The sequence below is a fragment of the Tupaia chinensis genome, unplaced genomic scaffold (assembly GCF_000334495.1).
Source record: "Tupaia chinensis unplaced genomic scaffold, TupChi_1.0 Scaffold000152_1, whole genome shotgun sequence".
NCBI classification, from domain to species: domain Eukaryota; kingdom Metazoa; phylum Chordata; class Mammalia; order Scandentia; family Tupaiidae; genus Tupaia; species Tupaia belangeri.
The window spans coordinates 1586381-1610577 of NW_006159623.1; the positions used below are offsets into that span (position 1 = coordinate 1586381).

General features: G+C 43.5%; 1 protein-coding gene across 1 annotated transcript in view; it reads left to right on the forward strand.

The window, feature by feature from the left end:
• Positions 1–24197, forward strand: part of MEGF10 (multiple EGF like domains 10) — a 152850-nt gene that overhangs the window by 108098 nt on the left and 20555 nt on the right. The window contains exons 13-16 of the mRNA XM_006145535.2: positions 13643–13789; positions 14951–15085; positions 15608–15736; positions 20687–20815. Coding sequence (XP_006145597.1) covers positions 13643–13789; positions 14951–15085; positions 15608–15736; positions 20687–20815 — 540 coding nt within the window. The remainder of the gene's footprint in view (positions 1–13642; positions 13790–14950; positions 15086–15607; positions 15737–20686; positions 20816–24197) is intronic.

Sequence of the window (24197 nt, forward strand, 5' to 3'; positions counted from 1 at the left end):
AGGGCAAAGCTGCCAATCTAATGCCTAGCACGGTTTCTTGCAAAACAACAACAACAACAACAACAACAACAAAAAACCTGTTCTATTCTGTTGCTAAAGGTAGAATTACCTGAGTCTGAGAAATCTCTGAAAATAAAAGTTTATTCAGCTCATGGTTTGCAGGTCCAAGGGCAGGGGTCAAAGCTAGTGAGGACCTTCTTGCTGATGGGTAACATGGCAGAGGGCACAGGCTGGAGTAAAGCGGAACGTATTTCTGTCTCAGTCCCTCCCCTTTTAAACTCACTGGGATGCAGTCCTGGGGCCCCTCCCTTACTCAATCCTGGTCACTTAGCAAAGGCTCTGCCTCTGAATCCCACAGTTGGATTAAGTTTTCATGCTCTTAATACCTGCATAATGGCTCACCAAACTTAGACACATGAATTTTGGGGAAATACATTCAAACCATAGCATACACCCAGATCAACTTTTCAGGAAAAAAAACAGTGAAAACACAGTGATGTTTCCAGTAAACAAACACAATTTTACCTACAAAGTATTATGCAGAAGCCTACTTATCTATAAACCAGGGCTGATGTTTTTTGTTGTTGTTCTTGATTTGTACAGAGGCACTTCTCATGAGCATACATGTAATTTGGTCCAACTGTCAGAATTAGGCCAGAGCAACAGGAAAAACCTGAATTGCTATGAAAAGTTCAGCAAGACCTCTGTGGTATATTTTGAGCATCAAGGAATGAATGATTGAAATAAACCCTATAACTAGGGTCACTTGAGTGAGGCAAAAATACTAAGTACTAATATTAATATGGTTATGCAAATATTAAAATAGTCATTGCTAGACATTAAAGTTTTAAAACTCTGTTGTGATACTATATGGGTCATGACAAACTCATAATGTCGTTAGTACCAATATTCTATCCATAGGGTGGGAGTTTCTCTTCCTATCTGGATTCCTAGGTTCAGGCAGGAATTTATCAAGCCAACAGTGGTTCAGAAAGAAGAACAGTTTTTGCTCATAATAACAGACTTGCTTAGGCCCAGCCACAGTGGAGCTCGCTGCTAAGACATGTGTTCCACAGGCTAGAGTCACACGCGAGAACTGAGTTTGGTTCCTTGTTTAATCAAAAAGGTCTGGTGCTCCGGTCTGCACCTGAATTCCAGTCATAAAGGAAGTAGAGGCAGGAGGATTATGCCATGGTGACATCTTTTTATTTTTAAAATTTTTTAAAATAAAACAAGTAAAAACAGACTTTCTGAAACACTTAAAGTACTGCCTTCCAAGTCTGTACTTCATGAGTAGAAGTAATAATCTTCCAGGACCACTTTAAATTTCCTACCAGCTATGTAGGAGAGCTCCAATTTTTCCAAAACCACACCAGAGATTAACTGCCTTTTGATGATAGCATCCTAGTGGGTGTGATATGGTACCTTGTTGTGGTTTTGCTTTGTATTGCCCTAATCGCTAATGATATTATCAACCTTTCCATGTGTTTATTGGCCACCTGTATATCTTTATAAGAATGTCTATTGAGATACTTGACTCATTGTTAATTGGGTTATTTTTCTTTATTATTGAGTTATGATAGTTATTTGCATATTTTAGATAAAGGTCTCATATCAGATATATGGTTTGCAAATATTTTACCCCGTTCTCTGAGTTTTTTTTTTTTATGTTCTCAATGGTGTCCTTTGCAACAGAGATGTTTTTATTTAAGTGAAGTTGAGTTTATCTATTTTAAAAATTTTATTGCTTGTGCTTTTGGTGTCAAACCAAAAACCCGTTGCCTAATCCAAGGTCACAAAAATTTATACCTATGTTTTCTTCTAAAAATGCTATAGTTTTAACTGTTACATTTATGTCTTTTATCTCTTTAAGTTAATTTTTATATACTGTATGAGTGAGGAGACTAACTTTATTCTTTTGCATATGGATAACCAATTGTTCCAGCACCATTTATTGAAAAGGCTATGCTTTCTCCCTTCAAACTGTGTTGACATCCTTACCAAAAATCTAATGTGTGTGTATGTGAGAGAGTTTATTTTTGAACTCCATTCTATGCTGTTGGTCCCATATATCTATTTTTATGTCAGTACTATACTAAAATTGAGAAAGGTGAGTTCTCCAACTGGTTCTTTTTTTTCAGTATTATTTTGGCTATTCTGGGTCACTTCAGTTTACACATGAATTTTAGGATCAGATGTCTGCAAGAAAGCAAAGTCAAAATTTAATGGGAATTGAATCTATTCACCAATTTCGGGAGGATTACTAGCTTAAGAATATTCATTCTTCAGGTCTTTGAACATGGGATGTCATAAGAAGTCTTTTCAGTGGTATCTCTCAGCTGAGGATGTCTTTGGTTTCTGACGGGAGTGAACTGAGGTGAACTGTCATGTGCCCAGTTTCTAGAGCCAGAGTGCTACCTTGGGAAACAGGACGGGGCTAATGCAATAGACTTCATCCTTCATCATTAGGAATGACCTACAGGAAAAGGCCTCCTTAGCTCTGGAGTCTTTTCTTGACTTGCAAAAGATGATAGATGTACTCTATGAAATTCCACTTTTCCGCATTTCTGTTTGGCTCTCTGTTACCAATTGTTAAAACTGCATCACACCAGGAATTAAACCAGATTCGTGACTGCACTAGAGTTCTTGAAGTTCTCAAGTGGCATGATCAGAAATATGGGTTGTCAGAAAAGTAATGCCACATGACTTTTCTAACAGCCCAGTACTTCCATAATAACCACAGCAAGGTGAAATAGCATCTTAACCTTCTGGCATATGCAGAACTTTCCTATCAGAGAGACCATGTCATTCGTTTTGGGTCACACCCTAAATCTACTTTGGTCTTATGAATATAGAGAGAACGTAAGGTGTTTCTGAACAGTCACTGCTCAAGTACCCACCTGCTGTGATTATTTAGAACCAGCCTGTGAAAGGCACAACTCTAGTATACATGAGAAAAGCCACAGATATGATTTGGCCTGAAGCCAGCCAGAACGTGTTAGCTGCATTCCACAGTCTGGGTCATGGGGTAAGACAAATGATCCCATCTGGCCTTAGACCTGTCAAGCTCCTGCAGGAATAAAAAAAAATGAATGCAGTGGCTTTGTCATACAATGCAGTCTTATAATACTCTGTCCATCTGTGGCTGGACTGCTTCTTCAAAACGGAAGTTGCTTTGCCACCGCATCTTGCTCTACTGTCTGTTGCCGACCACCTTGTCATTTCCTGCTAAGTCATTATTGTTTCTAGGGCAGCAAAGATGCCCCAGCATCTCATTTCTTTGGATCCGTGTGGGCTGTTGGTCCATAAACATCTATCAGCCTCCAAGCCTGGGGTGAGGTCATCCCCCCAACTCACAGAACACCCTCAGTACATGCAGTCATGGGTAAAGGAAAAGACCATTCAAAATTCATCTACAAGTAGACCAAGTATTGGCTTAGTTTTTACAATGAAAGAGATTCTGCACATGACTTACACAGCACATCATTGCATTGCCAATTTGGGATAGACTTATTTCTCATCAATAAACTTGTTTTGAGTAACTACCTTGTAAGGACCTTTCTCAATATAAAGAGGGCTTTGCATTTCAGTTAGACTCAAGATTGGGGACCAAACACCATAAGCCCAGGGAGGCATGAAAATCTACTTCCTCTTCTCGCTGTTGTGGAGACTGCTCTAGGTGAAATGTCGAGCATCGCTGGAGAGAGTGGTAGTGTGTGGGGTACTAGTGAGGCTTTTGTGGGAAAATCAGTGAAATTTAACCCAGGGCCAGTCATCTCATCCTGACCCAATCAAGAAGGTGGTGTAAAGGTGGCAGTTGTGCCTAGCCACTGGGGTCACTGGGGAGAGACTCATCAGGCGAGTTTGGTGCCCGAGACAAGGAGCATGAGAACCGCATTTCCTTTGACAAAACCAACACTCCTCAAATGAGGCCGTCACACCTGACCCAAGAGACCAAAGAAGTTAGACCTGCTGTCTAACCATGTGGATCCTCCTTACAGTTCATACCTTCACCCTGTTGTCCACTGTTGGATTGTCTTTTTCTCTTAAAGGAACTGAGGCTTTTATATCTACTATAATCAATAATCCCATTTTTGGGACCAGCAGTTAGTGTAATGGCTATGTCGTTGGATTCCCATGTAGTCGACCGCAGTTTGTGTCCCGGACCCAGTGGCTTAAAACTCACACTGGGCGCGTGTGCGTGCATGCCCAAGATCCCGAGAGGAGAATGGAGAAGGGATTGCAGCGTGACTATCCCCCCTGGGGGGTGATTTCTCGCTTTCTGTCTCCTGTCTCTCTCTGTCTTTCTGGTGAGTGCGTGCACCCTGTAGCAAAAACCTCTCCAAAAACAAAAAATAATCTATTTTTACCTAGTCATAAAAGAAGTCTTCAAAATGTATTACTAGAAAAATGAATCAAAATAAAAGTTCTGTTTGACATCCCGGGTACTATTTCTAAAGGAAATGTACCGTTTTTCAAAAGATTAAAGCACGTACTTTTATTAGAGATGATTATGTAAAACTTTCATTGATGAAGTTTTTTTTTTTTTTGGAGAGGTTTTTTCGCTATAGGGCACGTGCACTCGCCAGACAGACAGACATAGAGACAGAAAGCGAGAAATCACCCCCCAGGGGGGATAGTCACGCTGCAATCCCTTCTCCATTCTCCTCTCGGGATCTTGGGCATGCACGCACACGCGCCCAGTGTGAGTTTTAAGCCACTGGGTCCGGGACACAAACTGCGGTCGACTACATGGGAGTCCAGCGACATAGCCATTACACTAACTGCTGGTTCCCTATTGATGAACATTTTTGGCCAATGGACTATTCTATCAAAAATTGGCAGATCGTAGGGCCAGCAGTCGGTGTAGATGTTGGGTGCTAGACTACCATATGGCTGACAGTGGTTCATGTCTCTGACCAGTGGCTTGAAACACACACTATGCATGTGTGTGTGCATGCCTAAAAGGAGAGGAGAGGAGAGAACAAGGGATTTCAGTGTGGCCATTTCAATTGGGGGTGAGGGGTGATTTCTCACTTTCTTTCTCTCCATCTCTCTCTGTCTCTCTGGTGAATGCATGTGCCCAATAGCAAAAAATTATCTCAAAAAAAAAAATGGCAGATTGCAATAGAAAAAACGGGAAAAATGAAATATCATCCTGGATTATAGCCTGGGTTGGGGTTCTTTCTCCTACACTTCTACACACATGTGCATAGGCATACGACACATCACACCACACATATGCACACACACACACACACATACACACACACACATACATACTGCTATAAAATGAGACTGTCTTTTCACATTGTTATTCTGAAATTCCAGATGTCAATGGAATATAACTACTCCTATGTATATGTATATTTCCAGAGTAGGGAAGGGATATGCTTTATGAAGTATTTTCCAAAAACAGTGGAAGCAAGCTTTTTGTTTCTTCCTTTCTGTTCTGACGTCAGTCATCTGGAGCACCTATGTGCTGAGCTTTACAGCTCCCCAGGATTTCGCCCCAGCTGCTGGGAACATATGCAGTCTGCAGCCTGGTCCCCAATCCTGGACAAGATCACTGTCACCTGGGAATTCTAAACTTGTGTATTCCAGTCCCCACCTCACATCCATCGATGAGAATTCTGAGAGCAGGTGAGGAGAACAAGGATGGAGTCCCTGCCAGGCCTGAAAATCTGTGCAAATTTGGAAAAGATTTGGAAATCTTTCCAGGTCAACTCCTTGGCACGTGGAGTGTGAGCTAGATGTCTACTCTACCTCAGTGTCTTGGCCAGGGCTCCTAGGTAGTTTACAGCCTGGAGAACCTTTCTCAGTGGCCCTCTCTGGCTTTTAAAATGCTGCCCTGGTGGCCTAGGCAGCAGCAATTACCAGTCTGCAGAGCAGCCTCGGCTCTGCCATGGCACTCTGGTTCCTGAAGAGGTTGAAGTACAGGTGAGCATTTCTTGGACCGAAGCCTCATGGCAAGAGAGGGGAGGAGGCTTAAGGGTATATTTATACCAGAATGTAAAAGTTTAAAGTGAAGCTGATAGAAAGGGATTAGGACCTCCAAATCCATCTTCTATAGTTTTGAGAAAGAGGAAGACTAGCGAGTTACGCTATTGGGTTGTCGAAAAAGTCGTGGTGCATTTTTGCATGGAAAAATAGAGAAAAGATGTCATGACTTGTCTGACAACCCAATATAAATGTGAGGAGGGGGGCGGGGAGAGAAGAGAAGAGATGCTTCCCTGAGCGCAGCTAGGCTGGGCCCAATTGGAAGTTCCTGCAGGAGAGTTAACAAGAAGGGTGTGGTTCGTACACTCTTCCCCAGCAGAATGAGGCCTGCAGTGCCTTGGGTTCTCTCCACCAGCACAGCCCTCCTTCCCAAGTCTCCCAAGCACATCGACTTTGACCAGCTGAGTAAGTGAACTGCTGCTTTGGGGACTGATCGTTCAAAGGGGATCTCTCCTGCAGCTTAGAGATGCCTGATTTTGTAATAAGGAGAGACCTACCTCCCTTTGTCCAGTGACATGCAAATGCAAATCCAGGTTGGAAGAACCCACTTTATTCAAATGGGTTTAATTAATGTGCATGTGCGTAACAGTCACAGGACTCCACTCTCTGACCCTTGAGGGTATCATTAAGTGGAGAGGGTATATCCAGGTACATAAGCCTGTGTTTGTGTAGTCTTGCAGAAGAGGCCCATATAAATGCAGAAGGCTAGGCCTCTGAAGGGTCAAGGGAGGCAGCCTTTCCCCCAAAAGTGAGCATGCTGAGAAAGCCAAAGCTCCCAGTCCCATCCACTTAGGAGCCTGTTCTGTTTGCCTTTCCCTGGGCCCGCACTAAGGCAGGCTGTGCTCTTCAGCATTTTTGCCTTGCAACCGCAAATGCAAACATCTCTGGTTTTATGACTTACATATTTTTTCAACTTAGTTGCCTATATAAAACAGATTCCTTTGTACATATATATTTCAAACCCATTGTATCCAAAGAGAAAGACTCAATTTAACAACTGTTGGTTGAATGTCTCCAAGTTCTATGCAACTGTAGTGCCTGGGTTCTGGGAACGTGGAAATGGAGCACTGGCCACTCGCACCCAGCAGAAGCTCACGTTCTATCAGGGCAGACGCTGACGAGAGATGAGTACACCCATGAATAACAGCTCTACACCACACCACCCTGTGCTGCTGCTTTGTCAGTCAGAGGAGTAGAAAAGTTGAAAAACTGCGATGATAAAACGTTTAGTTCCTCCCTCCTATAATATATACTAAGCCCAGTTATTACTAACGAGTATCTGTCTTTGCCCCAATACATATTCAATAGCTTGTTGCCTGGGAACAAGACATGGAGTCCAAATCATTTCCTTCATTCACTAACATCCAGAATATCGCAATACTGGTAAGGAATATAAGCAATTAAGCAAGACAAGGATGTGGGGGTACATCTCTGAGGGGGAAATAATGACACCTCGGATGATTTCTTTACCACATTCATGCGCTCTCAAAGGCCCAGTGAATGCAGATCTCACATGGAGCCCACTGGCGTAATGCACCAGGCATTAAACGCACGGACATTTCTTTAGAGCTGCTGAGCTGAAGTTTATCACGATCATTCCGCCATTGCCTAGCAACTTGTGAAGGCTATCAAAGACCTCTTTGTCCTCCGTCCTGGCAAAAACAGCCCCTCACAGATCTCCTTATCAGCATTAGAACATTTATCAGAAAAAAAAGGCTTCCATTGAGCCAGAGATTGCTGCACATTTAAATCTCCCCCTTCTCATTTCAGTGAGTTATTTCTTGAAGTAACTAGTTAATCTGTTCTTTTTTTTTTTCTTTTGGAGAGGTTTTGCTATAGGGCGCATGCACTCACCAGAAAGACAGAGAGAGACAGAGAGACAAAAAGTGAGAAATCACCCCTCGGGGGGATGGCCACACCGCAATCCCTTCTCCTCCATTCTCCTCTCAGGATCTTGGGCGCACACGCCCAAGTGCCCAGCGTGAGTTCAAGCCTCCAGGTCTGGGACTCAAACCACGGTCAACTACACAGGAGTCCAGCGACATAGCCATTACTCTAACTGCTGGTCCCTTTAATCTGTTCTTTAGGAAAGGTTCAAAAGAGATTTCCTCAAGATATCTAATAATTTTTTTATTGCTTTGTAACCTGGGCCAACGTTAAAAAATATAGACCCCTGGGGCCAGCAGATGGTATAGTCATTGGGGCACTGGACTCCCACAGGGCCGACCATGGTTTGAGTCCAGGACCTGGTGGCTTGCTTTCTCACTTTTTCTCTCTCTCTCTTTTTCTTTCTAGTGAGCCCATGTGCCTTATAGCAAATTAAAATAATAATAATAACAATAAATGAAATTAAAATTCATAATTTAAAAAAATTGGGACCAGTAGATGGCATAATGGTTGCATCTCTGGACTCCCACATGGCAAACATGGTTCGAGTCCTAGACCCAGTGGCTTGAAACTCAGGCTGGGCACATGTGTGTGCGTGCCCAAAATCCCTAGAGGAGAATGGAGAAGAGATTGCAGCATGGCCATCCCCCCATGGGTGATTTCTCACTTTCTATGTCTCTGTCTCTCTCTGTCTTTCTGGTGAGCACACACACCCTACTGTAGCAAAAAATCTCACAGAAAAAAAATAAAAATCACAGACCTGAGCTTCTGAAGTTGTATCTTCTGAAAAATAAGCAAGACAGACCTTCTCAGCCCTTCAGGTGGTCAGGGTCACTCTGTTAGGTACACAGACTCTAATTACGTTAGATATTATCTGAATTAAGAGCTCCAGGGAAGCAAGGAACAACGTGGTGGAAAGTGGTCCTGAAGCTCGTGCAGGAGAGATCACCAGTTAGCGTAATGGCTATGTCGCTGGATTCCCAGGTAGTTAACCATGGTTTGAGTCCCAGACCCTGTGGCTTAAAACTGACGCCGGCCGTGTGTGCGTGCGTGCCCAAGAGCCCAAGAGGAGAATAGAGGAGAAGGGATTGTGGCGTGGCCATCCCCCCTGGGGGGTGATTTCCCGCTTTCTGTCTCTCTGTCTCTCTCTGTGTTTCTGGTGAGCGCACGCGTCCTATAGCAAAAACCTCTCAACAAAGAAACAAACAAACCTCACACAGGAAAGTGAAAGTGCGCTTACCGACTCACTCAGCAGCTGGATGGCAGCTCCCTGGCACTGTGGTGAGCCGTTAGACACCATCTCCTCCTCGTGGAGCTGCCAGACGAACTGATTACCTTGAGTGGAGTAGGGAGCGGGGTGGGCATCCTTCATCTCCATTTTCTCCTGTATGTCTCCAGAACGGAGGTTCCTCTGCATCCCAACTGCCAGTGACTGAGATCAGTGCCTTGTCATTTTTATCACTTTTTACCTGGGCACCCCAAAGATGGCCACCTGACAGATCCTTTTTTCCCCAAGGCTTATCATCTTCAAGTCATCGTCAGCCCTTCTATGCAACTTCAGTCATGCCTTCTTTTTAACAGTGCTCATCGATTCCCGTTCACACCAGGAGGAGGTTCTCATTCGATAGCATGGCTCTCTATGTGGCCACAGCCTGTGCCGGATGCCTGCTGGCTGTCCTGGGTCCCTGAGCTCCAGCCGTACCCGACGTGTCACGGTGTGGAAGTACAGACTCGTGCTTCTGTGGCCCTCCGAGCCGAGCACCTGCTGTTCTTTTGTGCTAGACCCCCTTCCCCTCTTCACGAGCTACCTCCTTCCCTGATATGATTCCCAGGCAGAGTTGGATGTACCTGTTCTGAGTTCAGGTCACCCTGGAGTTACACCTCTCAATTCTTTTTGTTTTTGTGTTTGCCATAGGATGTGTGCACGGGACAGCTAGAGACAGAAAGAGGGGAGGTGAGAAATCACCCCCCAGAGAGCCACATCATCCCTACTTTTCCATCCTCCTCAGGATTTTGGGCACACACACACACACACACAGTGTGGTGGTTTTCTTTTTTCTTTTCTTTCTTTCCTTTTTTAGAGATATTTTTGCTATAGGGCATGTTGTGCTTGCTGCAGAGACAGATAGAAAGCGAGAAATCACCCCCTGGTGGGGAGGATGGCCACGCCACAATCCCTTTTTTCTGAGAGGAGAATGGAGGGCATACATGCACATGCACCTGGCATGAGTTTCAAGCTGCTGGGTCCAGGGCTTGAACCTTAGTTGACCATGTGTGTGTCCAGCGATGTAACCATTACTCCATCTGCTGGTCCCCTGGCATGGTTTTCAAGCTTCTGAGTCCAGAACTGGAACCACTGTCTTCCATGTGGGAGCCCACGCCTCCTGCTGGCCCCACAACTCTCAGCTCTATCCTGGAGAACATTTAACTGCAAGGCTGTCTTACCTACCTGCAGCCATATACCTTGTGTGATTTAGAGAAGCACTTACCCCACAGCTCCTCCAGGATCCTTACTGCCTGAGATTCAGCAATTAGATACTCATTTCTTAAAATGTGTGTTCCCTTAACATATTAATATTCCCCAGAAAAAGGCAACCTCAGAGATAATAAATGTCTTTTGTCCTTTCCTGGCGTTGAAGGTTGTAAAGAGAGGAGTAGGAGCAAGAGAAGGTGCTGGTCGAGGGGAAAAGGCAGCTTCACACTTTTCCCTGGAGTTGCCACCTGCCTGAGACATGCTTGATGCTTGTCTTCCGATAGATTAGGCATTAATACTGCAGAGCGATGACTCACTTCTACTGATGATAGAGTGAAAGAAAAGGGTTTGAATTTTTGAGAGGGGGTTGATAATAGAATTTTGTAATTTACCCTCAAAAGAAAGATAGCTTTGCAATCCTAAAAGCAAAGTTATTTCAAAGTAAGCTCAGCTCTGTTGAAATATGCTCTTATGATTGGAGATGAGAAGGTCTGATAGATGATCTGTAGAACTCCCTGTGATTCTTTGGAAATGAAATGATGGGGAAATGATATGAAACAAACTTATCTTTGCCACAGAGCTCCTCGCTACATCACAGGCCTTGTTACTTACATGTAAATTACCTTGATAAAGTCGGTGGTGACTGATGCTTATGCTCACCAGCTGGACAAGTCTCTTAATGGAAGAGGTTTCAGATATGAAGTAAAGAATCGCTTTATTTAGATTTCTTACTTTGACCCATAGTCATTTTTCTTAACCTGCTGGAATTAAGACTGTGCTAATTTACACATAAATCATGATAACCTATAATGTAAAAAAGCAGCATATTTTTTTATCTAACGTGTACTCATCCCATCCTCATTGAATTTATTAAGCGTGATGTGAGGTAATGATTTGGCAAGGAGCTGATAAACTAAATCACATAAATGGATAAATCTTAGCCCCCGCAACTCTCCTATCCAACAAAGAAGGGTCAAAAGTCAGGGCCAATTTTCAGGGCGATTATCAGATGAACCTAGTTATTACTCAGGTTCCACTTCTTTAAAATCCTCACTGGGATTTGCCTGGATTATTCCAGGCCAAAATGCCAAGGGTTGCCTGAATCTCTGCAAGTAAACCAGAATGTCCTGCTCAGTCAGGCTGAATTTGAATCGAAAGTGAGGCCCGGGGCAGGTCGTCCTTCCTGGTACTTTCTTTACATTTATAAAACAAAGTTTAGGCTTGCACCTCCCTTCCGAGGTAGTTTCCCGTGCAGTCTTTTACTGCTTCTGCTTGGTATAGGTGTGGATAAAAAAAACACCAGATACAGCTCTGGGGCCGGTGTATCACATCTGGGGAGGGCAGAGTTTGCAATTCCATTTCAATTTTTCAACAGAGGTCTGAAAAAAAATAAGTTTATGTATTTGTGAATGTAAGGAAAAAGCTAACATAGTAGCCCCGCATTCCCAATTTAATTCTATGGGGAACATTTAAACCCCAGCTGGCTTTATAAGCAGACCTGGTCTCCTTCCTTCAGCCGGCAGTCCAAGCTGGAAGAAAAGTCTATTGTTGGTTCAGGCTAGACACAATGAGGTCTGCATGCCTTCATGCCTACTTAACAGCATTTACCATGTGGGAGACTTTTGGAAGGAGAAAAACAGGGCCAGTAAAAAGTGGAGAATGACCATTGAGGAGAAATGGCTGTGTACCAAGCAGCAACATCCTTGGTATGGTTTGGAGCTGTTTCCACAGTAAGGGTCAGGCTGAGGTGACTTCTCTCCTCATCACTTTGGAAGCAAAAACCTTAATGCAAAAACGTGGCCTTCTCAGCAGTGCGAAGCTGGGTGGCTGTCGTGTTCTGAAATCCCAGAGGGTGTGCATGCTTGTTCTGACTGTCTTTTCATTTGGTCGGGGGCCAGCAGTCGCTAGCTCACTCCTAATTATAACCCATTGCCTCTCAATGCGAAGAGCCTTTCTTTGAGTCGTGCAGAACTCTGACTTACAAGAAAGAGGCCCCTGTTGTATTTCAAATAGGAATTTACAAAAGAGACTTCCATTTACCTCGAATAAAGCCTGGTTTTATTTTTATTTTTGCAACCTTCGTCTTTTTCCTTACATTTCCTTTAAGCTTTTTGTTTGTTCATTCGTGGCTGATTCTAAAGTTGTTCTGTCTCCAAAAGGAGAGTTCAGCACCTACCTATGGTTTCGTGGGAACCGATCGCTCAGTCGTGAGAGTCTGGCGTGCTCTGTCCGGTGTAAGAGGAGTCTGGTCGCATGTGCCAGTGCCCCTTTCTATTGCTCAGCATGATTTGTCATCAGATATTTTAACATTATGTTTATTTGTTTACTCCAGGGGAGCATTTTCTTTATGTAAAATCATTTAAGCATTTTTTGATTTGCCTTGTCCTTCACACTTTGTTCATTTCTTTGTGAAAATTAAGAAGGGGGGCAGAGATGGAGGAAGTCGCCGGAACCAAATGATATAGTATTTTTAAAAGTTTATTTATTGGGACCAGCAGATGGACCCCCATGTAGTTGAACATGGTTCAAGTGCCAGATCTGGCGACTTAAAACTCACGCTAGGTGCATGTGTGTGCGTGCCCAAGATTCTGAGAGGAGAATGGAGAAGGGATTATGGCATGACTATCTCATCTAGGGAGGTGATGTCTCACTTTCTGTCTCTGTCTCTGTGTCTCCAGTGAGCACACATGCCCTATAGCAAAATTCTCTCTAAAAAAAAAAATGTTTGTTTATTTTATGAGCAAGAGAGAGAGAGAGAGAAAGAGAGGAGGGGAGATGGTATTCCTAACAGGCTCTTGATTCTGAGATCCACCCCCACCTCCAAGCAGCCCTGGATTATGGACAAACACATGTCCAGAGTATTCAGGGAGGCCACTGAATTTGAACCCAGGACCTTCCTCTGTGGGGCTGCCTTGCGAAGTGCCGTGTTTTACCACAGTACCACTGTCTGGCCTGTAACAGTATTTGTGATCACTGTCGCCTTCAGTAAACAGAGCCCTTGAGCTTTCCCTCTGTTCTCTCCTCCTAAAGAAGAAAAATCAATTCAACAGAGGTGTTTTACTCCTTCCTGACTCCATAGGAAATAGTTCTGGGCATTATCGGGATGTGACGATGACACCAAGCATTGGTGGAGTGAGGTGATGACTGGAGTTTAAGCCTTGTACCTTCTCTGCTCATTGCTGTGCTCAACTCAGTTTTCATGCCGTGTGCCTCAGTTGAACGAGCCTCCGTGGAAGCTCCCACACTGCCCGTCGCTCACCCTTGCCCTGTGTACATTTTCAGGAGTCCACTGTGACAGCGTGTGCGCCGAGGGACGCTGGGGTCCCAACTGCTCCCTGCCCTGCTACTGTAAAAATGGGGCCTCGTGCTCCCCCGACGATGGCATCTGTGAGTGTGCACCAGGGTTCCGGGGCACCACGTGTCAGAGAAGTAAGTGTCATTTCCGTCTTCCCTTCCTGAGCACTGCATGCTCTCTGTCCCACTCGGTTCACAGCCATGTTCTGCTGCAGTCACAGACAGGGCCGAGTAGGACAGGTCACCTGTCCTTTGCAGAATTGTCCTCAATAGCCCTTCTCCAGGAACTTCGTTTTCCAACCTTCAGGACCAACCTAACAGATGGGGCTTTAACCACTTCTTCTCAGTAGTGACTTCATTGCCTCATGGGCACCTTCATCAGGACTTTTTTTGTGTCCCTATTCTTCTTTAAAACTTGCAAATGGTGTTCCAGAAATTCATTGACCTGTAAATATTTTATTCAGCAATTTGGCATTGGCCTTACCTCAATTACCAGAAGTCAACATCAGCCAAACCTTGAGGCAAATCAGACATCCTGTCTTAAAGTCGGTGCTATGGGGAAATGGAATGGCACAGTTAAAATCACAGATCATTGATGTTGGTCAATAGAATTTTAAGTTAGGAAATGATCCATAAGATTTTATTAAATCTTTCAGTGAACATAATCCAGAAACAATGCATGACTAATTATAAGATATACCTTTGTATTCTAATTCTTTTAATTTGTCTTTCTTTGTTTTTCCCAGCAAGAACTATGCAGTCAATCCTGTAGTTAAATCCAAATCATGTCTTGGGGGGAATCTAAGTTCTGTTTATTCCATTTATTCACAATCATTAACCTGGACAGTCTTGAAGAAAGAAAAGTTTCTCATTTTGACCGTAGATTCATTTATGTGCTAGTAATGACTCTGAGAATAAAGGATGAACACTGCCCAGGAGAGCACTTATTTGGAACTTATTAGTATTTCAAAATGTGTTTTCTTCATTCTTGTATTAGTTCAATAATAATTCTTGGAGCCCAGGCTTCATGCCATGGCCTGAACTAACTGGGGCCTTAAATAGGGAAGATGAAAGGACTAAGACCCTCAGCAGCTCTTGGGGGGCTCAGCACTTGGTGGCTTCTTTTCCTTACTAAGAGGGCCCTTGTTCCTTTTGTGTTATCCTTGGAAAAGTCTTAGTATCATCTTTTTAAGATTTCTTTTTCTTTCCCCTTACCAAACTTTAACTAGATCCCGATGTGAGATGTGAGAGAAATGTATCTCAGAAAGATAACCATGCTGTTCCCTCCGTTTTCAGTCTGTTCCCCTGGTTTTTATGGACATCGCTGCAGCCAGACGTGCCCACAGTGTGTTCACAGCAGCGGGCCCTGCCACCACATCACGGGTCTCTGTGACTGCCTGCCCGGCTTCACGGGTGCCCTGTGCAATGAAGGTAAGGCATGCAGTGTATGGGAGGGATCTGTGTGATGAGCAGGCCTCGTGCAGTCTGGCCTGGGGCTTGCTCCTGGGTTTCTCAAAGGACAGGTTTTTTAGCTCCTGGTTGTGGGGACCTTCAGGTATGCTACGCGGCCGCTTCTGAAATGTGACTTTGAGCCTTGCCGGTTTGTTTTCCCGGCCAAGTTTCTTTATCTCTGAGCTATCCTACTCCTCAGTTTTAATTGGAAACCTCCTCCCATGAAAAATCAACATGCGGAAGGCTTTTGACTCCCGGAGCGAGAAGCTGTGAAATCAGGTTCTAGACATGTGACGGTGTCTCCTGGTTTGTGATGCCTTCATGAGGGTCTTTGGCTTCATGCGTTCATAAAAATGAGCCCATTCAAAATGAGGGATGCTGCTGAGTGGAGCCAGCTGCTAAGTGGGCGGGTGACCTTTAAAATCTTCTCCTGTCCTGGGAGTCTAAGGTTCTTTGAGATGGGTCGTGATGGTGAGTTACTGATCGATAGTTTATTTGCAGTGTGTCCCAGTGGCAGATTTGGGAAAAACTGTGCAGGAATTTGTACCTGCACCAACAACGGGACCTGTAACCCCATTGATCGATCCTGCCAGTGTTACCCGGGGTGGATCGGCAGTGACTGCTCTCAGCGTAAGTCCTGTTTGAGAACAACTGATTTGCTGTCCTGAACTGTTTTCAAAGTGACGTATGAGTGTTTCAAGAAGAATATATGACTATGGTGCATTCTATTTTTTTTTTTTTTTTTTTTTAACAGGACAAAAGCGTTAAAAAAAAAAAAATGTGGTATTATCTGTTGAAGATATTTTATAATTCTATCAACTGGACTAGGGAGAAATGTTCACCTGTTGAAATTTTCACTCTGTAAGCTAAATAATGTGATTGAATGTATAAAAGAAAATGAAATAAAAAATGAAAAAAATTAAAAATTAAAAAATATTGAAATATAACAAAGAATATATAATATATTAAGTTATAGGGAAATATTGAAAAGGTTTGGACATATACCCAGAGGCACTTTTTACTCATTTGATCAACCCCCCAGTCAGCTCTAAGATCACCCCTTGTTAGTGGTACCTGCTTTGTGAAAACACTATGAAAGCCCTAGTGGAAGAAGGACACACCTGTGAGTGTGTGTCAGAAAGTTCATGTACGGACCATGCCTGCCTCACCACAATCAGACACAAATCAGGTTGATAGTATTCTATGTCTGTATCAGTACAGGATAAAGGGCATATGTTCTAGAGCTATATTCATTATTCAGCTCCATAAAGCCATAATATTGAGAATTCTCTAGAACCCTTCAGGAGACCTGGGATTTGGCCATGTTTGAGCAAATGCCAGCAAACTGCTCATCAAATACAACATCAAGACAACAAACTTTAAAAACGAACCTGTATACAATGACAAGTATTGTGCTATGCATTTTTTCCCACTGAATAGATCAAAATATCCATCTGCTTAGAAGTCTTTGTCAAAAAAAAAATATAACTTTGTTGTATTTTTTTTTTTTTTTTTTTTTTTTTTTTTAAGAGAGAAATAGAGTTTTTCCTATAGGGCACGAGTGCTCGCTTGCCAGAGAGACAGAGACAGAAAGTGAGAAATTATCCCCCAGGAGGGGATGGCCATGCTGCAGTCCCTTCTCCTCCATTCTCCTCTTGGGCTCTTGGTCACATGTACACACATGCCCAGTATGAATTTTAAGCTACCGGGTCCAGGACTAGAACCCAAGGTCCACTACGTGGGAGTCCAGTGAGATAACCATTATGCCATCTTCTGGTCCCATGCTGCATTCTAATGTTTAAGTTCTGTTTTTCTAGTAAGAGCTTATGCAGTGTTCCTAAACAACCCAAATATGTAGCATTTTGATTACTCACTCCTCAGTGACTCGGCATCCACTGAATTCAAACGTATGTAGATGTGTGTAGAGGTTTGTATCTTCAGGTTGTGTTTATTTGCAGGGTTAATTATGGAGACATGAAGTAGACGTGAGTCTTAGAAATCTATTGGGGTCCCGAGCAGACTGCCCCTCTAACTGCAGCTTACATGCTTAACTTCCCCTCAGCTTCTCCCAGGTGTATCCCATACCACTGTATTTCAGACAGGAGTTGTGTGACCCTATGAGGGACTATATAAATGACTTAATTACCCATGTCAAGAAAAGATGATATTGACCATAAGTCATTGGTTAATGCTTTGAAGGGTCAGTGCAACTTTTTTTCCCCTTAAGATTTTTGCCATAGAGCACGTGTGTTCACTGGAGAGAGACAGAGTGAGAACAAGTGAGAAATCACCCCCTAGAGGGGATGGCCACATCACAATCCCTTCTCCTCCCGGGATTTTGGGCACTCATGCACACACACCGTGTCAGCATGATTTTCAAGCTGCCAGTTTTGAAACTTGAACCATGGTTAGCCATGCGGGTGTCCAGCATCTTATCCACCATGCCACCTGCTGGCCCTATGATCAGTGCAACTTCTAAATGTGTCCAGCCTTTGACCAAGGAAAAGCACAAGCACAGGGGTGATTTGGTTCTACTCACAGATATCATGGCACATCTTCAGTTTACATTGAGTCCACTCATCAAGCACATATGAGAAACCAAATCACCGTGTTCTGATTTTACATGGCAGTTTATTGACATTTAATTCACACTTCTCAGTTATAATCAATTGTCAAATCTTAATGGATGAGCAATGTATTTTGCCCAGAGATTTTTTTTTTTTAAGTTTTTGTTTTTGTATGCTGTAAGGCACATGCATTCACCAGAGACAGAGAAACAGTGAGAGGGAAAGTAAGAAGTCTCCCCTAGGGCCAGCAGGTGGTGTGGTGGTTAAGGACACCGGACTCCCATATGACCGACTACAGTTCAAATCCCAGGCCTGGCGGCTAGCTTTTTCACTTTCCCTCTCTCTTTCTCTCTTGCTCTGTCCCTCTCTGTCAAATTTAAATAAATATTTTTTTTTTTTTAAAAAAAAGGAGTCACCTCCCCCAAGTGGGGATGGCCACACTGTACTCCCTTCTCCCATATTTTCTCCCTAGGATTTTAGATGTGCATGCACACATGCCTAGCATGATTTTCGAACCATTGGGTTCAGGACTTGAACTGCAGTCAACCACGTGGGAGCCCAGCTCCTTAACCACCATGCCACCCTCTGTCCACACCCAAAGCTTTTATGTAATGTTATTTATCATAAGTGTCTCAGGCGGTACTCTATTTCTGAGGAATAAGGAAGCATAGCCAATACATCTTAGAAGTATGCTGTTTAGTGAAAGAGTCTTAATAGATTTAATTTCTGCTATGTGTATCACCCTATTTAAAGGGCATCACTTCAGAAGTAACTCCAGCCTGTTTAAATCTAACTGTGCTGGGACCAGCAGTTAGCGTAATGGCTATGTCGCTGGACTCTCATGTAGTCGACTGTGGTTCAAGTACCGGACCCGGTGGCTTAAACTCACGCAGGGCACGTGTGCGTGCGTGCCCAAGATCCCGAGAGGAGAATGGAGGAGAAGGGATTGCAGCATGGCCATCCTCCCTGGGGGGTGATTTCTCGCTTTCTGACTCTCTGTCTCTCTCTTTCTGGCAAGTGCACGCTCCCTATAACAAAAACCTCTCCAAAAAAAAAAAAAAAGTCTAGCTGTATTGTAAGAGCTCTAACTAGTTATTTGGACAGTTTGAATGATAGATACTGAAGGGGGCTTAAGAGAAAAAAGGTCTAATATAATTGTCATAAAATGATTGATACTCTTTGCTCCTTTTTAAAAGCACTCTTTATTTTGAAAGTCGGTCACTTCCTCATCTGGAGGAGGGGTTCACTGGAAAATCCAAAAACAAGAACACCACTGTGAATGGAGACTGTAGTGCTGCCCGCCCCCATAGTCACCCCAAAGGAAGCTAATTTATTTTACAAATGCCTTCACTTCTCTTGGGGGTCGTCAGTTTCATTGATTTCCATAAGGACTCTATGGAACCATCTTAATATTTCTTCTTGGCCGATCATCAGCCTGCATAAAAAGAGAAAAGTACTTCACTGTGAAAACAGACTTTAAAGAATTAAGGGGTTGCATTTAAAGGGGCAGGTGTCCTTCCTAGCAAAATGATGTTTTAAAGCCTTCTCTCTACATTTACCTTTTGGGAATATCAAGTTAAGTGATCCGTATTCCCCTTCTCAGCATAACCAGGGTAGGGAGGAAAGCCTAATCCATGTAGGCTAACCTAGAAAAATGTGTTGTGGACATAGAAGGGTTTATAAACGTTCACTGAATATTACCTAAGGAATAAGCGGTTTCAGCTAAGGAGTACTCCCCTTCACGTGAGGTGGGCTTGGTACTTCAGTTGTTGCCCTTGAATCTTGCTGCGGCTTTAAAAGAGAGAAGCTGTATTTACCTAACAAATAACAAATAGTAACATTAATCTGCACAACCTTGGACAAGTCTCTATTAAGCTTTTTTAAAATTTCAGTTTCTTCTTCTTTAAGACAAGGGCACTTTATTTCAAAAACTCACTGTAATGTTCATAGCAAACTTTAAACTTTAGCTCTTATTTTCTTTTCCTGATAGGAAAGAAGGGCATACACAATTATGGGAGCTTTTTTTTTTTAATTTATAAAATTACTGTATATGGATATATCGTCTTTATTGGCCATATTCCTTACTTACTAGCCAAATAGAAATTACAGGTAGTCTTCCTTATATGCAATTATGTTCCTGAAGCATTTGTATGAAAAAAGTATTATTTATTGAAAATCAAATTATTTTACCTCATGATATTCCATTTTTATTTTGCAGATAACTTAAATTGACTTTCTGATTGTTCTTTAATTGGTTGTACTCCCTAATGATTTAATTTCATTACTTTCTTCCTCTTCTAGTTAAGAGTTTTATGAGTTAACTCATTCTTATCTATAGCCTGGAACCTTAACATTTACATCCAGCCTATAGTGACAACTCTGGAATGGAGTGACAAGTGCGGGATTTAGAAATCAAAGACGTGAATTAGATGAGTTTAGATCTTGTAACCTCCCTTAAGTCAAATCCTTTTTCCCATCTTCTCTCTGTCAAATGTTTTGTCCTCAGAGAGGCTTTTTTAAAAGAAATAACTCCCATCATTTTTGCCCCTCATTCATATTTTTCCATAGAAATTATCACCAATGTTTTGTCAGGTAGTCTGTTGGTTGTTTGGGTTGTCAGCTGGTTTGCCTGCCTTCCCTACTAAGATATAAGCTTCTAGAAAGTGGTTTGGACTTTGTCTTGTCCTCTGCTAGCTCCCCCTTGCCTAGGACAGGTTGAACACTTAGCAGATGTTGAATATGTTTGGTTAATGCCTGAGTCTTCAGGCTTGAGATGACTTTTGCTTCCCCCACCCGACATTGCAGCTCTGAAAGGGGGTGTCTGTAGTAATGATGGCTGTTGTTGCGGTCAGCATTGCCCTCTGGGTCTGAGCCCAGAATTCAGGGTGGGATGCTTTCTTACTTCACACTGCTCACCTCTCACTCACGAGAAGATGGATAGGGGTGGATGGAGTTCTGTCTCTTCGGTGCTGGCCTCAAAACACTAACCTCTCTATGCTTGCTGTGGTTTCAGCATGTCCCCCTGCCCACTGGGGCCCAAACTGTATTCACACCTGCAATTGCCACAACGGGGCCTTCTGCAGCGCCTATGACGGGGAATGTAAATGCACTCCTGGCTGGACGGGGCTCTACTGCACTCAGAGTAAGTATCTTCCGAGGTGGGCCAAGGGGAGCCTCTCCCAAGAAGAAATAGCCTTACCCTTCGTGTGCAGAGTTGAGCTTACTGGGGCCCTTGGCATTGGGATGTCTCACCGACCTAAGGACCTCTAGACATCTACATTTCTCTCAGTGGTTAAGAGCTACCATGTTCCAAATGCTCTGACTCTCAGTTACATCCAACGCTGAGGTGGAGCTCTGCATAGGTGATGGTGTGCAGTTTTTTCCTTCTCTCCTTTAGCCAAACCTTATTTACATGGATCAACTTCTAATCATTTATTCGAGTGGCACAAAGCTTAGGATAAGTGATAGAGATTAGAAAGGTGTGAAAATAAGCCTCACCCCCTTTCTTAATAGGATCTTTTGGAGAAGATGGAGTTCAGTGGTTCTCCACCTTCAGTGGGCTTCAGAATCTCTGGGAGGGGTAGCCAAACACGGACGCCTGCCCCACTTCCAGAGTGTCTGATCCGGTAGGTCTGCAGTGGGACCTTAGAATCTGCATTTCTGTCAACTGGTGGAAACTCCAGTCCAGAACCATACTTCGAGAACCACTGCTCGACTTCTTTTTCCCATTTTATTTTCCATAGCGTCCTAACCATTTTTCCCTGATGAGGGTTTTAGCATCATAGAATACTCCACAGATTGGCACTGATGGGGAAAATTAATTTTTCTCTGCCCTCTTGCCTTCAATGGAATGAAGCAGACAAAACAGGAAGATATAAATTATGGCTAATATTAATAATAACGTAACTTACAGTCATGAGAACGAGCTAGGAAAGGAAGATGGATCCAAACTTACACGATTTACATTTAATAGTAATTAGAGAACATAGGCTGAACAAGTCTTTTGGACGGTTCTAGAAGAGACTATAGACCTTGAATAAAGATTTAGAGTGAAGAACTGGCAAGGAAGAACGTTGTCCCAGGGAATATTATGCAGGGATTGTATTTCTAGAATGATGTTTTTAACTCCTTAGAGAAAACTACTTCTATTATTTATAACTCTAAAATTAGGGCTTGATTCAAACAGAGCCTTTTTAAATACAAGCAGGATGATTTCGTGGGGATAAAATGGGCCTGGGGCCAGACCTCCCTCCGAGAGTATGGTGACCTTGTCACCCTGCTGTTTGCTAGCTGTATGAGTTAGAGAACTTAAGGCTCAGCTCCGACCCATCACACGGCGTAGCCATCATGGGGGTTCTGGGAGATTAAATGAGAGCATGCGTGAACAGAATCTGGCACACAGTAGGTGCTGAGTAAACGCAAGACAGTGGGAATCGTCCTTGTGTAGTGGCATCTATGTGCTGCCTCTGCTTCTTGGAAGTTGGACTTTCATGAAACCTGATCATGAGAAAGCTAGGACACAAAAAAGCATGTGTTCTATTTGGAAATAACCACTGAACCAGCCTGTCCTGGTGCTTCCCTGATGCAGACAGCCCTGAAACACTCTTGAAGGCAACTGCTAGCCCATGAAGGCCAACAGAGCTTGCTCATTGCTTTAGCCCAAGGGTCTTGGTGGTGGAAGTCTCGGAAATCGCACAGCAGTGGGAAGGATGAACTGCTTTGTACAAAGCACCTGTGACGTTCAGTGGTGTTTAATTTTTAAGCATTCTATCTTATGTTTTTATTGCCAGAGAGAAAAGCACCCCTAACAGGGCATGCTTTTTCCTCCATTTTTCCATCTCATCAGGATTTGAGGCATACTCACATGTGTCTAGCATTTTTTTTTCTTTTTTTCTTTTTTTGGAGCGGTGTTTGCTATAGGGTGCATGCGCTTGCCAGAAAGACAGAAACAGAGAGACAGAGAGCGAGAAATCACTCCCCAGGGGGGATGACCATGCCACAGTCCCTTCTCCTCTATTCTCTTCTCAGGATCTTGGGCACACACACACACACGCCCAGTATGTGTTCAAGCCACCGGGTCCGGGACTTGAACTACAGTCAACTACATGGAAGTCCAGCGACACAGCCATTACGCTAACTGCTAGTCCCTCTAGCATTTCTTTTTCTAAGCTGTTGGGGCCAGGATTCAAACTACAGTTATCCCTGAATGCTCTAGTTCCCAATGAACTGCAGTTAAGCACTGCACTACACAGGGCCGACTCCAAGCTAAAAAGCATTCTACCACACATCTCTGGAGAAGGCGATAATGCTGTCTAAGTCGGTAACTGATGGAGTACACAGGCTAGCAGTGTAGCCGGAGCTCTTCTGTCCTGCAAGGAGGAGCATACAGGTGATTTCGATATAAGCATTCATTTTAATCCATGGAATTTGAGTCCAGGATGATGTTTTTAACTCCTTAGAGAAAACTACTTCTATTATTTATAACTCTAAAATTAGGGCTTGATTCAAACAGAGCCTTTTTAAATACAAGCAGGATGATTTCGTGGGGATAAAATGGGCCTGGGGCCAGACCTCCCTCCGAGAGTATGGTGACCTTGTCACCCTGCTGTTTGCTAGCTGTATGAGTTAGAGAACTTAAGGCTCAGCTCCGACCCATCACACGGCGTAGCCATCATGGGGGTTCTGGGAGATTAAATGAGAGCATGCGTGAACAGAATCTGGCACACAGTAGGTGCTGAGTAAACGCAAGACAGTGGGAATCGTCCTTGTGTAGTGGCATCTATGTGCTGCCTCTGCTTCTTGGAAGTTGGACTTTCATGAAACCTGATCATGAGAAAGCTAGGACACAAAAAAGCATGTGTTCTATTTGGAAATAACCACTGAACCAGCCTGTCCTGGTGCTTCCCTGATGCAGACAGCCCTGAAACACTCTTGAAGGCAACTGCTAGCCCATGAAGGCCAACAGAGCTTGCTCATTGCTTTAGCCCAAGGGTCTTGGTGGTGGAAGTCTCGGAAATCGCACAGCAGTGGGAAGGATGAACTGCTTTGTACAAAGCACCTGTGACGTTCAGTGGTGTTTAATTTTTAAGCATTCTATCTTATGTTTTTATTGCCAGAGAGAAAAGCACCCCTAACAGGGCATGCTTTTTCCTCCATTTTTCCATCTCATCAGGATTTGAGGCATACTCACATGTGTCTAGCATTTTTTTTTCTTTTTTTCTTTTTTTGGAGCGGTGTTTGCTATAGGGTGCATGCGCTTGCCAGAAAGACAGAAACAGAGAGACAGAGAGCGAGAAATCACTCCCCAGGGGGGATGACCATGCCACAGTCCCTTCTCCTCTATTCTCTTCTCAGGATCTTGGGCACACACACACACACGCCCAGTATGTGTTCAAGCCACCGGGTCCGGGACTTGAACTACAGTCAACTACATGGAAGTCCAGTGACACAGCCATTACGCTAACTGCTAGTCCCTCTAGCATTTCTTTTTCTAAGCTGTTGGGGCCAGGATTCAAACTACAGTT